This window comes from Gracilinanus agilis, chromosome 2, assembly GCF_016433145.1.
Source record: "Gracilinanus agilis isolate LMUSP501 chromosome 2, AgileGrace, whole genome shotgun sequence".
Taxonomy (NCBI): domain Eukaryota; kingdom Metazoa; phylum Chordata; class Mammalia; order Didelphimorphia; family Didelphidae; genus Gracilinanus; species Gracilinanus agilis.
Window position 1 is genome coordinate 183,223,521 of NC_058131.1, and position 14,105 is coordinate 183,237,625.

Sequence of the window (14,105 nt, forward strand, 5' to 3'; positions counted from 1 at the left end):
CTCAAAGCATAAAGTTATTTCCAACAAGCAGGATCCCATTGCCATATCTGCACTATTCAATGACCCCCACACACACCTATGCCCAAACACAGATGTGTAGATAGAATTCTCGATGAATTTTGTTCAGGTATGCACATATAGACATATGAGGACATGTGCACCCTTTGGCTATTCTTAAATCTAGTATTTTTGTATTGTATTCATGTACAAGAATTTGTACAATTTGTATTATATTGTATTTTGTACAAGAACGCCTTACAGCACAAATGGGTAAGAGATTTTTTTTTAAAGAGAAAGGAAGGAAGGAAGGAAGGAAGGAAGGAAGGAAGGAAAGGAAAGAGAGAGAATTAGGATTTGTCAGTAAGTCTGGTAGGGATAGGGAGAAGGGAGGGGAAGTGATTCATTTCTGAAGGTTGTGTGCATATGTGTTGCTATCTGTGTCTTCACTGATGTAAGGAGCTTCAATTACCAGGGCAAGTTGGCAACTTTTTAGCAATTTAAATGCCTTGCCAGTCAATCAGCCTGTGCCAGAGGCAAGACAAACCTAGTTCTTCCTGATTCCGGTAGACTTCGTCTATCCATTTGGTTTCTCGTTTAAATTACTATGTAAAATGTTATATAGTTGTTTCTAAAATTATTTGGGACACCCAGTAAAAGAATCAGAAAATCCAGCCTGAGCGCTTCTTCTTCCTAGCTGTGTAACCTGGGCAAATCATGGAACCTTCTAAGTAGATTTTTCATATAATCTCCCTGTTTTCCTGAAAAGGCCACTGTGATGACCAAATGAGATAATTCATTTGAGAATCGCTAAAATACACAGGCGTTATTGTGGATTGTCTGCATTCGTATCCAGTAAGAAACAAACCAGCCCACGGATCTTCCTCCTGGATTAGGGTCCCAGGCCCTGGATTAACTAAAGTCTGCCCCTAGTTAAATTCCCGTTTATTTCTCTTTTTAACCTGAACTGTAAGTGGGTCTCAGGGAGCAGGTGGTGACCCAGGAGGGATCCAGGTCCCTAGGTTCAGGGAGGTAGGAGAAAGACGAGGTCTCTTTCTCCTTTTATTCTCTTCTTCCGTAACAGTAAAAGCGGGATTATCTCATTTTCGTTTCACTTCACCCGAAATTAGCCCGGCTGGTGAGAGTCGGCGTGTGGGGTGTATTGAAACTAGGAGCGATATGACAGAGCAGTGACAGGAGCCCTAGCTGCTGTCTCTGGGTATCCAGGGAGCTCAGGATCCACTCAGAAGAAAAAAGAATGCTCAATTTCAGTTCATTCGTTGTGGATTTATTAGCAGCAACCCGTGTGCCCGCCCGGGTTGGAATTCAGCGGAGGCCCTATAGGAGTCGACAATATGATCCAAGTAGCACAGACTGATTTCAGAACAAGATACACAAGGCAGGCCAGAACCCGCTATGAAGTTAAAAAGGGTTAAACTGGCAAGAGCCGTGAAGAACAAGTCCGGGGTTTAGACCAGTTCGATTTTCAAAATTTTCTCTATCTCTTGGTGACTTCAGCCACACAGTTCTTCCTAGCGTTATTCGGGATTGGCCGAATAAGATTCCCTTAGGGTACGTCTGGCCCCAGAAGTTCCCAGGCCTTGAAAACTCGTCTGTAGAGACTTCACCTTTTTCTCTACCACTCCGATCGCATCCTGGTCCTTCCCTGACTTTGTTTCTAAATAGAGACGGGCATCCTGGGTTGTATAGCAACGAAATTCCCTAGGAGAAATACAAGCAAATGTTAGCAAATGCTTTTTAAAAAAAAATTACAGCAAGGAGCTTTTGTGCCCACTGAGAGACCCGTGCCCTCTCCTCGCCAGTAACTTTCTCCGATTTCCCCCAAGCTGTTCTTAGGTTATTGATAATAGGTCTGACTGAACGGCTTCGAGGAGTGCGTAGTAGGGACTTTTTACAGGTTTGATGACTGGAATGGAAATGCAAAGACCATGAAACAGTGTGACATGCTATTTAAGTTTGTCTTGGTGTTTTCCCCAAAGCAAATTCAAAAGCGAGAAGTTTGTCAAGAGCCCTAGTGATTTGATAATTGGGCTATTTCAGGTACTTAATTAAAGCCTCCTTTTAGATAGAATTCCTATTACTTCGCGCGCTCCAACGACTCAACGGAAGGGTTTTTAGTGAGCCAGGAAGGCACTTTACGACCTGCGCAGAGAGATTCCCAGGTTTTTTAAATTCCCAAGTTATTTTTCTGGGGACCAAGAAAAGCCCAAACCTTCCCCCACTCGTAGCCTCCAGGTTGTAGATAAAATGAACACTAAGTCCTTGAAATGTTTCCCGCTCCTGGCAACCGCCTCGAAATGTTTCTTACAAAGGAGGGAAAGGACAAGGCTTGGGGGTGGGGGGGGGATGGGAAATGGGTAGAGTAGGGGTTAGGCAAAACAAAACATAAATACGGTCAAAATCAGTAGCCTAGCCAGTCGCCCCCACCCCTTCCCTTCAGTAAATCTTGGGCCAGGGAGCTGCCCTGCCCCCATTCAGTTGAGAGAATCCCAGGTTTCGAGGGTTAATTGAAGTTTATAAGGCCCAAATAATTTCTTTCTGCAGATTTGATCCAGAAAGCTGTCTCACCCACTTCCAGTCAGTCTTCCTAGAATTAACCAGGTCCTCACAGAACTCTCAGCCCCTGTGCACATAGCCTTTATCCTCACAGCCCCCCCCCCCAACTTCCTCTGTTGTGGAGGGCATGAGAGATGATTTAACCTTGGCTACTACCAATGAACTTAGGAGGGATCCCAAGGGGTTAGTGGTTCCTGGAGAACTGCAATTTTTATTCCATAAACTCATAGAAGACTAGAGATGGAGGCGGTTTCTTGAAAACATCTTGTCAAACTTCTGTGCCTAAGTTTCTGTGTACTACGCTGTTGTGGGGATAGCAGTTGTCAGAAATTGTGCTCAAAGCTTCTTCTGCTTTACAAATAAATCATTCTCACCTTTTTCAAAGAAAGTATTTTACACACACACACACACACACACACACACACAAAGTTCACTCCTCTCTCCATCAATATTTCTCTCTTAGTCCCCCCAATTTGGGGGTGAGGGGGTGAAAGGCCACAAAACCATGGGACAGCATTTTGAAATTCTCTCCACTAAGAAAAGGGGGACAATAGCTCCCAATCCCACCCACCAAATGCAACAATTCTAAAAGCCCTGGTCCTTTGAACACCAATTCCCTTTCGGAAAGCTTTCTCCTCCCCTCCTTTTTGTTTTTCCAATCTAGCAGCAATGAACATTTTTGTGGCCAATGCCAACTTGAACATCTGGGCCCATCTTTGTCCTGGGGTCCTTCTCCCTTGCTTTGATTTAGTCCCCCATCCTTGGCAGAGAACCAGCCACTTATCCACCCAACCATCTCCACCCTCAAGCATTTTCAAGGTAGTGTGCTGGCTTGGGTAGTCCCACTCTGCTCAACTCCAGCCAGACTCATTCCCTGGAGGAGCCCTGTTCTCCACTGTACAAGGGTGTGTTTCCAAGGCTAGATCTCTACTTAGCCTGTCCAATCCTGGAGCAGGCTCTCTCAGCTTTGAGCCTTGCAAACTGCCAGGAGCTGTGCCAGTTTTACCTTGGTCTGAGAACTTAAACACTTGCCACTGTGCTCATATTGACATGGCTTCCAGGGGTGTGGAGGGAAGTATGAACACATTTGAGGGAGAATGCTAAACACCTGGAGTTTTGCTTTAATATGTGAATTCAAAGGGGAGGGGGGGTGTGATTCCTAAGCGGTAAACATCCAACACTTAATATCCTTCCCAAACACACACTACCCTTATACACATACACACACAAGAATGGGAGTGCTCCAGCAGTTGCTTATCCTTAACTGGTCAGGTTCCCTCCCTTTTTATTTATAGCTTTGGAGCTAAGTTGCATAGAATTTGGCCCTAAATTTCCATCCCCATTCATCCTTCTCTTCCTTCTTCTCAGGCCAGTCTAGAATTTGGATGAATAAGCCCACTTTGGGTTTGGCAAGTTGTGTGTCTCTCACCTCAGCCTAAACTGAGATCCGTAATCCAGATAAAAACTCTAAATCTCAAGGCGAGACTTTCCAGTGGGAAAATTTCACAGGAGGGGGATTCTCCTGGCCCCTTCGCTCCAGGATTTCACTGGTCTCAATCTGGCTTCTACACTTCCTGCCTTCTGACCACCGTCCACCCTCTAGATAAAGCCCAGCCCAGACCGGGTTCCCCTCTAATTTGGGATGTCGCGCTAGCCGAAGGGGGCGGGGCGGGGGAGCGGGGATTTGTTGGGTGGCGGGGCGGGGAGGAGGGGGGGTGAATTTGGAGAAGAGGGGAGGGGATGCTGTCCTGGGTCGAAGAAATGTATTAGGAAAATACCATGCTTAACCAAAGCGTGAGAGCCTGTTCAGCGCTGTTATCTAGGGCCGAAGGCTGCGGGCTAATCGATGGGTTATTTTTACGCGGTAATCCGGCCTTGTGATTGCTCTATTAACCTTTAGACCTGTCTGAGGGGGACTATTCAGCTCTCCTCCCCTAAGCACAGAGGGCCTCCATATCACTGACTCTCAGTGTCGCAGCTTGGACAAAATTTATCTCGGGACTAGGAAGTGGGAAGCAGGGGGTGGAGATGGGGAGTCATCCTCCATACTAATCCTTAGTGTCCCCCACCCCTTGGTAGGAAAACTGCCTCCATATGAGTAGCAGGACCTTGACTGATTGGTAATAGTGGAGAACACTAGAATCCAAGAGGGAAAACGTGGAGAGAGGAAAAGGAGGAATGGAAGGGGCTCAGATTTTGTAAATGCTCTCTATCAATAAATGTGTATGAATATAAACGTATATATGAACACGTCATAAAGTCACCTTTAGGAAAGTGTGTGCGCGCGTGCATGCGCTCACGTGTGTGGGATACTTAAGGTGTTATCAGTGGCACGAGAGGGTGAGCTCGGGTCCTCAGCAAACCTCCTAGCCCCGGACTTCTCTCCTCCTTTCCCCTCCTCCCAGAAGAGTCTTCTTTACGTAGCGCCAGCCTTCTAAGTAGAAAGAAAAAAGTTTCTCCACGGGCCCAACGTAACACACATTCTTTCCTCCCTTCATCCCCTTTTCTTCATTCTAGCAAATGGAAGTTCGGGAATATAGCTGCCCTTAGAGACTATTAAGTTTGTAGTGATCCGCAAACATGAAACCCCAAAGGGGCTGAGCCTGGAGAGTCACCTCCCTCTCAACCCCCATATCCCCTGCGAAACTGGTGGCTGACTAGGGGAAGCCAAGAGATAGGGACCACACACACATCTGATGGGAAAGAAGGTGAGGATAGTAAGCACAATCAACACGAATAATGACCGTCTTGGCTTTGAACATAAGCCCCACTTGTCGGTCCCAGGCACATATTTGAGTTTCCCTCGGAGATCCCCCCAACTGGACTTTGCCTGTTGTGTGTATTTTTTAAACTGCCTCATAGTCCGGCGCCAGCTGACTGTGCAACCGATACTAGGCACCTCCGCCCCCTCCCACCACGTGACTAGGCCAAACCAGTCACAATCAGAGAAGCAGGGAGGGGGGAGAGAAGAGAGGAGGAGAAGGGAAGGCGTTGGAAGCCCTGGGATAGGTGCTCCGAGGAAGCCCGCAGGCTGACAGCTAGAACCCTCCATCCCCCAGAGTTCCAGGCCTCCCACTGTCTTGGGCTCCCACCGCGGGCCGCAGGCAGAGCCAGGCTCTCAGCTCTCCAAAAGCGTCCGGGGTGCATCAACCAAGGAGAAAGATCTCACCCTTTACAGGTCGGTAGAATTTTCCTTATCTTCTTCCGCGCCCCTCCCCCAGCCACACACACACACACACACACACACACACACACACACACGTGCGCGCGTGCACACACACACACACACACACACACACACACACACACACACACTTAGCTTTTCCTTCAGAAAAGCTAGAGCTTAGTCGAATAGTTGAGTAAGATTCGAAAAGTAGAACTGTGCCTCTTCCCTGAGCCACTTATTCTCCTCTTCCAGCTGTCTCTTCCCGTACTGTAACTCCTCCTTCCCGAAGTGCTTTCTAAGCCAGCCAGTTAGTTTTTCGAGTGTTCTTTGCATTTTCATTTCGAAATTTGATAAATACGGTGAGCAACCTGAGAGGGAAATTCAAGCTCCCTTGGTGGTAATCTCAGTGCATAAAATGTCCCCCCACGAGCAGAATCCCTTTCCCATATTTGCACTACTCAACAACCGCTGACCGACGCCCAAATACAGACGTGAACATAGAGTACACAGATGAATTTAGTTCATATATGCACACGTAGACATACGCAGCCGTGTGCACCCTTTGGCTATGTAAGCTTCCTACCTACAGAAGCGCACCCTGCCGACTCCAACCTATGCAGCGCGATATACTCACACAGGTGGGCCTCTCTGCGCTAACAGAAGTTCGAACAGCTTTTGGTGCGGGAGGAATATTTCGGTAGCCCCAAATTTGACAGGATGCCGATGAACGCTGGCTGCAAATCTGAAAGTCCCTTTCCAAGTATCCTGGCCTTCCCCACTTCCACACCACCCTACTTGACAGCTAAGATAATACGAGACATGCATGCCAAACCAAAAAAAAAAAAAAAAAAAAAAAAAAAAAAAAAGCACCCCACTCCTTGACCCACGACAATCTTCACAAAACTACTCTTGGGCGTAACTGAGGGAGACCTAGAGGTGGAGGAGAAGAGGAATTTTCGCCTACCCCCACTCACCTCCAGTCTCTGCTTCTGTGGTTATCTGCTCTTATCCCTAACATTATCTCCCTTGGCTTTGGGCGGGAGATTCACTCTGGTGGGGAGCTAAAGTGAAGCACTTTAGTCAGGCTTAAAAGGGCTTGTGTATGGGTTACTTCACCTGGGCTTTAGGAAGTGAACAAGGGAGGAAAAACAAGCTGCTTCTTCACGCTTAGTATTTTACCTTATACTTTCTACAGAAAGGACTTATTTGATCAGTGGGGAGGGGGGAGGTTTCGGAGGGAGAGGGGAGGATATAACCCCAGTTCTGACAGCTGGAATTACAGGGACATCACTACCTTCAAAACTCAGGGCTGTTTGCTTTCGTGTGTATTTGTGTAGATTGAAGCGGCTGTTTGTATAAACCTGAGTATGTGTGCATATATGCCTGTATGCTCTTAGGTCAAGAGGAGAGTCATTTCTGAGAGGAAAAGAAAAAACCAGGAAAAAAGTGTCAATGAGAAAGACCAAGGGTGCTTATTGTTCTTGAGCAGGTACTAAAGGACGTGTGAAATAAAAACATTATTCCTGCAATCTGGGGCAAAATTATTTAATTGCTCCGGGCCTTGGTTTCCTCATCTTAAACCTAAAGAGGTTGGATTTAGGGGTTCTAGACTTGGGGTCTGGGAACTTTAAAAAATACTTTGATAACTGTATTTCAGGATAAATTGGTTTCCTTTTTAATCCTATGTATTTCATTTTATGCATTTAAAAATCAGCTTCGTGAGATTGCCAAAGGAGTCCATGATGAAAAAAGGTTAAAAATCTCTGGATAAAAGTATCTTTAATCTCCCTTTGAATTCTAAATTTATAATCTTATAGCCCAAGGTGGAGTGGGGAAGAACAAGTTATTAAATTCCTAGAGGAATTTTGACCTCTGAATTAGGGGAGAATGATTGCTTCAAGGAAAGAGAAAACAGGAGAGAAGAAAAATGAGACTAGAACCAGTCTTCCTCCTTCTTGGACCAAACATGGTTCACACAGCTTGGCTCCAGGAACTCAACCTGATTTTGCTCTTATTTTTCTTTTCTTTTAATTTAGAAACATTTTGTTTTGTGTGTCTGTCCATAAAACAAATACTCCTCTCTAAATGATTGTCCTAGGTAAAATGCAAACTGATTTTTACTTTCTCAAGAAAGTTTTTAAAAGCCCTTAAGTGTGGTTCCCCTCCTTGTTCCTATAGTTTCAATAATCCTTTTCTATGAATCGACAAATGAATTGTCTAATAGGAAGGGTAAAGGCTTAAAGATTTGAGTTAGTTTAATAGCATTCACATCTGTACATTTAGAGAAGCTGAGTTAAAAGACAGAAAAAAGAAGGAAAGGGTCTTTGATTATCTACTTAATTATCCCAAAATGGCTCTCTTAAAATTATAATTTTTAAAATTTTGTTAGTCACAAATTAAATGTTTTAAGAGAATTCCCTAAATAAATGAGATCCTTGATTAAAAATTTAATAATGAATGAACAAAAATCTCCCTGAATAAGAGCAGTGAAGGGAGTAACCACCCACAGAGACAGGATCACGGATCCAACGAAGCAGCAGAGTGCCCTAAAGTCCATCTGCCCTCAAATTTATTCCCAGAGATCATTTATTTCTCTCCTTCGTTTTCAAGAGGGTGGGGGAGTTGAAGATTCCAGGCAAATTATTAGTGCCTACCTTCTCAACTAAACTTCTTATAGAGTACTTTGACACCCAAGAGAGATTAGTTTGGGAAACACTAATGAATTGAAAGACTACTTTGAAGGAAAGTGATAAACAATCCAGACCAAGTGCCAGCAAGTTCCTAGTCCTACTCCATTTTCTCTGAATCTCAAGAGTTATCTTTGCAAGCAGCTTTTGAAAAGTAAAGCTTTATTCATAGATCCTGTCCCTATATCTCAGAGTAAACTAATGATTATTTAAATAGCACTTTATGTCCCATACAATGCACAGGTTTCCTAGGATATCATTAATAGTATTCCTACTAGTTCGTATTTTTAGGAAATCTCTTATTGTACTTAAAATGATAATTCTTTCTGTTTCTAGTTCTAGAGCCTAGCACAGTACTTATTACCTCAGTGAAAATAAATGAGACTTTATGTAGCTTGTTCTGTTATTTGGTTGTGGAATTAAATAGTATCTGTGTAATCTTTGACAAGTAAAATTAACTACTCTGGATCTCGGTTTCATTATCTCCAAGGTCTGTTACAGCTATAAAATTCTACATAAATTGATATTATACGATAAACAAATTAGTGTTATAAGATTAAGTACTCCTGTGTGTGGTCTTTTATAACCACGAGAATTAACTGCTCCTTTGAAAATTAATAATTCTAATCCCAGGTCTTTCAGACCCTTGTAGTTCAAGTTCGGACCACAAACCTAGTTAGAGTTAGCACCACAAATCTCTCAGGAATCTAATTCCTTAAATGCCTTTCTCCCCCTGTACTCTATTCCCGAGACATCATGGATCCTTTTCTTATGGTACAAGAAAAAAGAATAAAATTAATAAAATTTTAAAAAGCTTTGCCAAGAGGAGGGCTAACTGAGGCCTTGGAGATGTGGAAGGGAGAGGACTCCCGGAGTTAGGGAATCCAGACTGGGTTTTTGGCTGTCCGGCTCTCACAAGAATGTCCTAGAAGCCGGAACCACAGGAAGCTTACCTTAGCAGTTTTAGAGTGGGGCAGGAATAAATGTTAGAAAAAGACGAGCCCTTAAATAGAAAAATCAAATAATGGAGTAAAACATAATCATCTTCAATCAATTAAAATAATGAAATCAAATCGCACCCCTGTCAACCAATGGAAAAAAAGTCCGCGGGTGCTGACCTGTCCTAGAGCGCAGGGAATTGACGCGGGCCGGCGGGGCTGCCCTGGGCAGCCACCCCACCCCCGCTAGACATCCCTTTGGTTCTGGTGCTCCCACTCTGGAATAGCTAAGCCCACGGGGACAGGGAGCTGGGCATTTTAACTAGACAAAAAACGCAGTTCCTGGATACTTGGGGCCCAAACTTGAGCTTGAGAAATTGGAGGATTCGGCTTTTTTAGTATGATTTCTGTCTTGTATAGCTTTAGGGAGGCAGGCGGAGAAAAGGAAGAGAATGCGCAAAAATGGTTTTCCTCCTGTTTGTTTCTCCTTCTGCTATTAGGAGAGTCCTGTTGGCGGCAACGGTGAGAACCCTAGGAGATAGCCCAAGCATCTGCGTTGGACACGAGTTGGGCAGAGGGGTGCCGACGGTCCCGCCCTAGGCGGGACAGCTCCAACCCTTTAGTTTCAGAGGACTGGAGGATCCAAAGACCCCCGCTAAGCGCAATCCTAAGGATCGATCTACACTCCTCTACTTGCACTTTCTTCTCCCTTGGATTCCTCTCCCACTGCCCCACATCCTTCCAAGGAGCTGAAACCTCTACTAGCTGCAAACCAGGAAAATCGAAGGCGTCTTCCTCGACCCCTAGACTCTACCTCAGATCTTCCTGGTCCGCTGGTGACAAATCTTCAATTTGCTATTGTAAGCCAATAAACAAAGACGCCCTAGTCCTAAACTGGATTTGAATTTGGTTTTAACACATGAAATAACTTTTTGTTTGTGTTTTGAACTTTGATCTTAGTTTTTTATTTTATTGTTTTTAACCATCATTGCCCCTCCACTCCGTGTTTGTACCTTCTTTTTCGGGGGAGATTGATCTTTGACTCCCAAAAGAAAAAGAGGACTTGGACAGGGGAGCACGTAAACGTCAAAGAAATGTACCAGAGCCTGGCCATGGCGGCTAACCACGGCCCCCCTCCAGGGGCTTACGAGACCGGAGGGCCCGGAGCTTTCATGCATGGAGCTGGGGCCACCTCCTCCCCAGTCTACGTGCCCACTCCCCGAGTGCCGTCGTCCATGCTAGGCCTGTCTTACCTGCAGGGCGGTGGATCTGGGGCTGCTGGGGCCGGACCGGGAGGGAGTAGTTCTAGCAGCAGTGCGGGGGCAGCCGCGTCGGGGAGCGGGCCGTCCGCTCAGCAGGGCAGCCCGGCTTGGAGCCAGCCCGGGCCTGAGGGCGGCGCCTACACGCCCCCACCCGTGTCTCCCCGCTTCTCCTTCCCGGGAGCCACTGGTTCTCTGGCAGCGGCTGCAGCAGCCGCCGCAGCCAGAGAGGCAGCAGCCTATGGTACCGGCGGGGCTGGGGGCGCAGCTGGTCTCGGAGGCCGCGAACAGTACGGACGTCCCAGCTTCGGGGGTACCTATTCCAGTCCCTATCCTGCCGCAGCCGCAGCAGCCTACATGGCGGCTGCAGATATGGGAGCATCTTGGGCCGCAGCCGCAGCAGCTTCCGCCGGACCTTTTGACGGGCCAGTACTGCACAGCTTGCCCGGCCGGGCCAACCCAGCTTCAAGACACCCCAATCTAGGTGAGTGCAAAGCGGTGGCGTCGCCATAATTCCAACCCGGGAAGTCTCCATTGCATCCTTACTATAGATTAGAGGCCTTAAGAAGCCAGGGCTCATCTCCCTTCTAGTTGGAATAGAGAACTAGAATGGACCTGAAAAGCTGTCTCGACTTCACTTTTCCTTTTTACTGAGAGGGAAATTGAGACCTTCTCCAACCTGATTCCACTCTGTGATTAAGAGTCTCAGAGAATTCAGTTCCTCATAGGCGGGTGGGGGGTGGATTGGGGAGGGGAAGCAGTCCACTGATAGGGTTTCCCAAAAGCTGACCCTGATAGGGACTCCATAGACCACTTAATATTTGGGAACTATGCAGGAGAGCTGGAGAAGGAAAACTCTTTTGGTTGGAATAGGAAGGAAGGTTTCTGCAACCCATAGGGGAAAGGGAAAGTTTGGGTTTTGCCTTTGGGGGAGGGATGGTTGCTTGGGCTCCATGAGTGTCATACATGAAAAGGGACATTTAAATATGTCATTTCCACATTACTTTCCCTTACCTCCAAATCCTAAGGCACACATCCCATTTTTCCTAAGTGATTAAATTTAAAAGATTGAATGGGAAGAGACATTCTTGAGGAACTAATTTTAGGAAATGCATCTTAGGCATAGTAAAAAAAAAAATTGACTTGAATTTTAAAAAAAGAGGACAGGGCTTGGAGTAGCGGTCCTATATATATGCCCACCTGGCCCAGCCTCCCCACCCCCAGTCCAGTGACTCCTTCTATAAAATGAGGCTATTACATACCATATACAACTTTCTTAAGCTCCTACTAAGTTCCAGCCCGGTGCTAATAGCATCTCAATGGCTGAGAAATAAAGATTGGGCTGAGGGTCTCCAAGGTCAATCCAACAACCCAGAGAGCCTTAGAAATGGTATAAAGCACGCTTTAAGAGAATTAAGTCGAGGGGCAGTTAGGTGGTTCATTGGATAGAGAGCCAGGACTGGAGTCCGGAGGTCCTGGGTTCAACTTTGGCCTCAAACATTTCCTATCTGTGTGACTCTGAGAGAGTTACTTAAACCTGGTTGCTTAGCCCTTATCACCCTGCCTTGGAACGGATACTTAGTATCGATTCTAAGATAGAAGGTAAGGGTTAAAAAAAGAGAGGGAAAGAAGTCGGGCGCTCTGTGGTTCTTCTATCCAAGATGCTGGGACTGGCACACTTAGAGGGGCCAAAAATTAATGCTTCTCACCTAGCAAAATCACCGCCCTTCCAGAAATGTGCAGAAGCGCTTCTGTTGATTGAGACATTGCTCCTGGGCCACGAGTTGTGAAGCTCGGAGCGGAATCTGGACTCTGATGGGTCTTTTACCCATTTCCCAAAAACTCTCACCTACGCTGGCGTCTGATTATAATAGCATTTGCTGTTTGTTTTTGTGCTGTGCCTTCCTGGCCTTTGTTTCCATTGTTCTTGTCTCCCAGACTGGACCCCCTTAGAACCTTTGGCGCAGACAGGCCTGGCAGACGTCTTACTCAGCCATTTGGTGAGGGGCGGGGAAGGAAGATTGGCCAAGTTGCCTGGCACATCTGTGTGGTCACTGCTTTTCCTGCCCTCGAATTAACACGCACTTGTGGGGGAAACGCCCTCGGGAAGAAGGAAAATCAGTTTAAGAAGCCCCTGTTAAAACCACAGCCCCCGAGGGCGTTAAACTAAAGATGCAGTCTGGAATCTCTTAGACTTGAATTCGATTTCCCATCTACTCTCACAGTGCCCTAGCTAAATAATGCGACCTTTAGAAAGGACCGCCCTCCTTCTCTACCTCAGTTTACCTTAGTGGTGGTAGAACATATAAATTGAAACGGCGGCCACTAAACCGTAGCTACGGATCCTTACAGGCCCGCCTTTTGATTTAGAAAACCACATGTTAATGTTTTTCTATTGTATTTTTATTTCTTTTGTTAAATATTTCCCAATTGCATTTTAATCCTGTTCGGATCGCTCTGGGGATTGTTACCGACCTCGAGTTTGATATCTCTGGAGTAGATAATAATTACCTGCTGTGCCATCAAAATATCTCACGTTTCACATACCCCTTTTTACCTTCCACCTGCTTCCCAAATAGCTCGCGGAAAAAGTATTATTCACTTTCTAAAGATGAGGAAAGTGAAGCGCATTGAGGTAAAATGACACCGACTACACGGTTAGGAAATGCTAGCAGCTGAGATTAGAACCCAGGTCTTAAGGACTAGGAGGTTCTTTCCACTCTGCTCCACCTTCTGGTAAAGCACGCTGGGTCTTTTCTAGGTTTCATTTTAGTTGGTTGTTCTAGAGGAAAGGGGGACATATCTTGGTGTTAGGGTGGTCTTTAGAAGACAGGAGCAGAAAGAACAGTAAATGGTCGAGTTCTATATTCAAACCTGGAAAATGTTAATCATGGAACCATGGAAAAATATTCTAAACAAATAAACAAACAAACAAACAAACGAATGAATGAATGAATAAATAAATAAATAAATAAATGAAGGAATGAATGAATGAATAAATAAACAAACAAACAAACAAACAAACAAATAAATAAATAAATAAATAAATAAAGCCTGGAAAACAAAACACGCCTGAGAAGTTAGTTCTCCCCAGAGACAGAGAGAGAGAGAGAGAGAGAGAGAGAGAGAGAGAGAGACCACACAGTCCCCTCCTTTTATACCTCAGATTACGAAGTCTTTAAATTTGTTTCAGACATATTGTTTCTTCGATGGCTTTGTTGTTTTGGCCACTTAGTAACCGAAATCCTTTCAGTTTTCCCCTTGCTATACCCCGCAACTTTCACTGTCGCCTTTTACTTGCTAAAACCAACGAATTGAGGGGGTATGAATTGCGTAGGGGCTTCCTCGTAAATATAGGTCTCTCCTACTTTGTTGAAGTTAGGATAGAGAAAAGGCCCATCTGGCCTGGAAAAGGACAACAGGAACTGGTTCAAGTGAAATTGGCCAAAGCTTCGGCTGTGGCCGTGGCAGTGGCAGTAGC

The 14,105-nt window shown here is 45.5% G+C and overlaps 1 protein-coding gene across 2 annotated transcripts in view; it reads left to right on the top strand.

Annotated features, from left to right (window-relative positions):
• The first annotated feature begins 10,459 nt into the window (after positions 1 to 10,459).
• Positions 10,460 to 14,105, top strand: part of GATA4 (GATA binding protein 4) — a 65,802-nt gene continuing 62,156 nt past the window's right edge. Inside the window, exons 1-2 of one of the 2 annotated variants that reach the window (XM_044663589.1) lie at positions 10,460 to 11,108; positions 13,398 to 13,400. In XM_044663589.1, the coding sequence (XP_044519524.1) occupies positions 10,460 to 11,108; positions 13,398 to 13,400 (652 nt within the window). The remainder of the gene's footprint in view (positions 11,109 to 13,397; positions 13,401 to 14,105) is intronic. The other variant, XM_044663588.1, reaches the window with a different exon arrangement.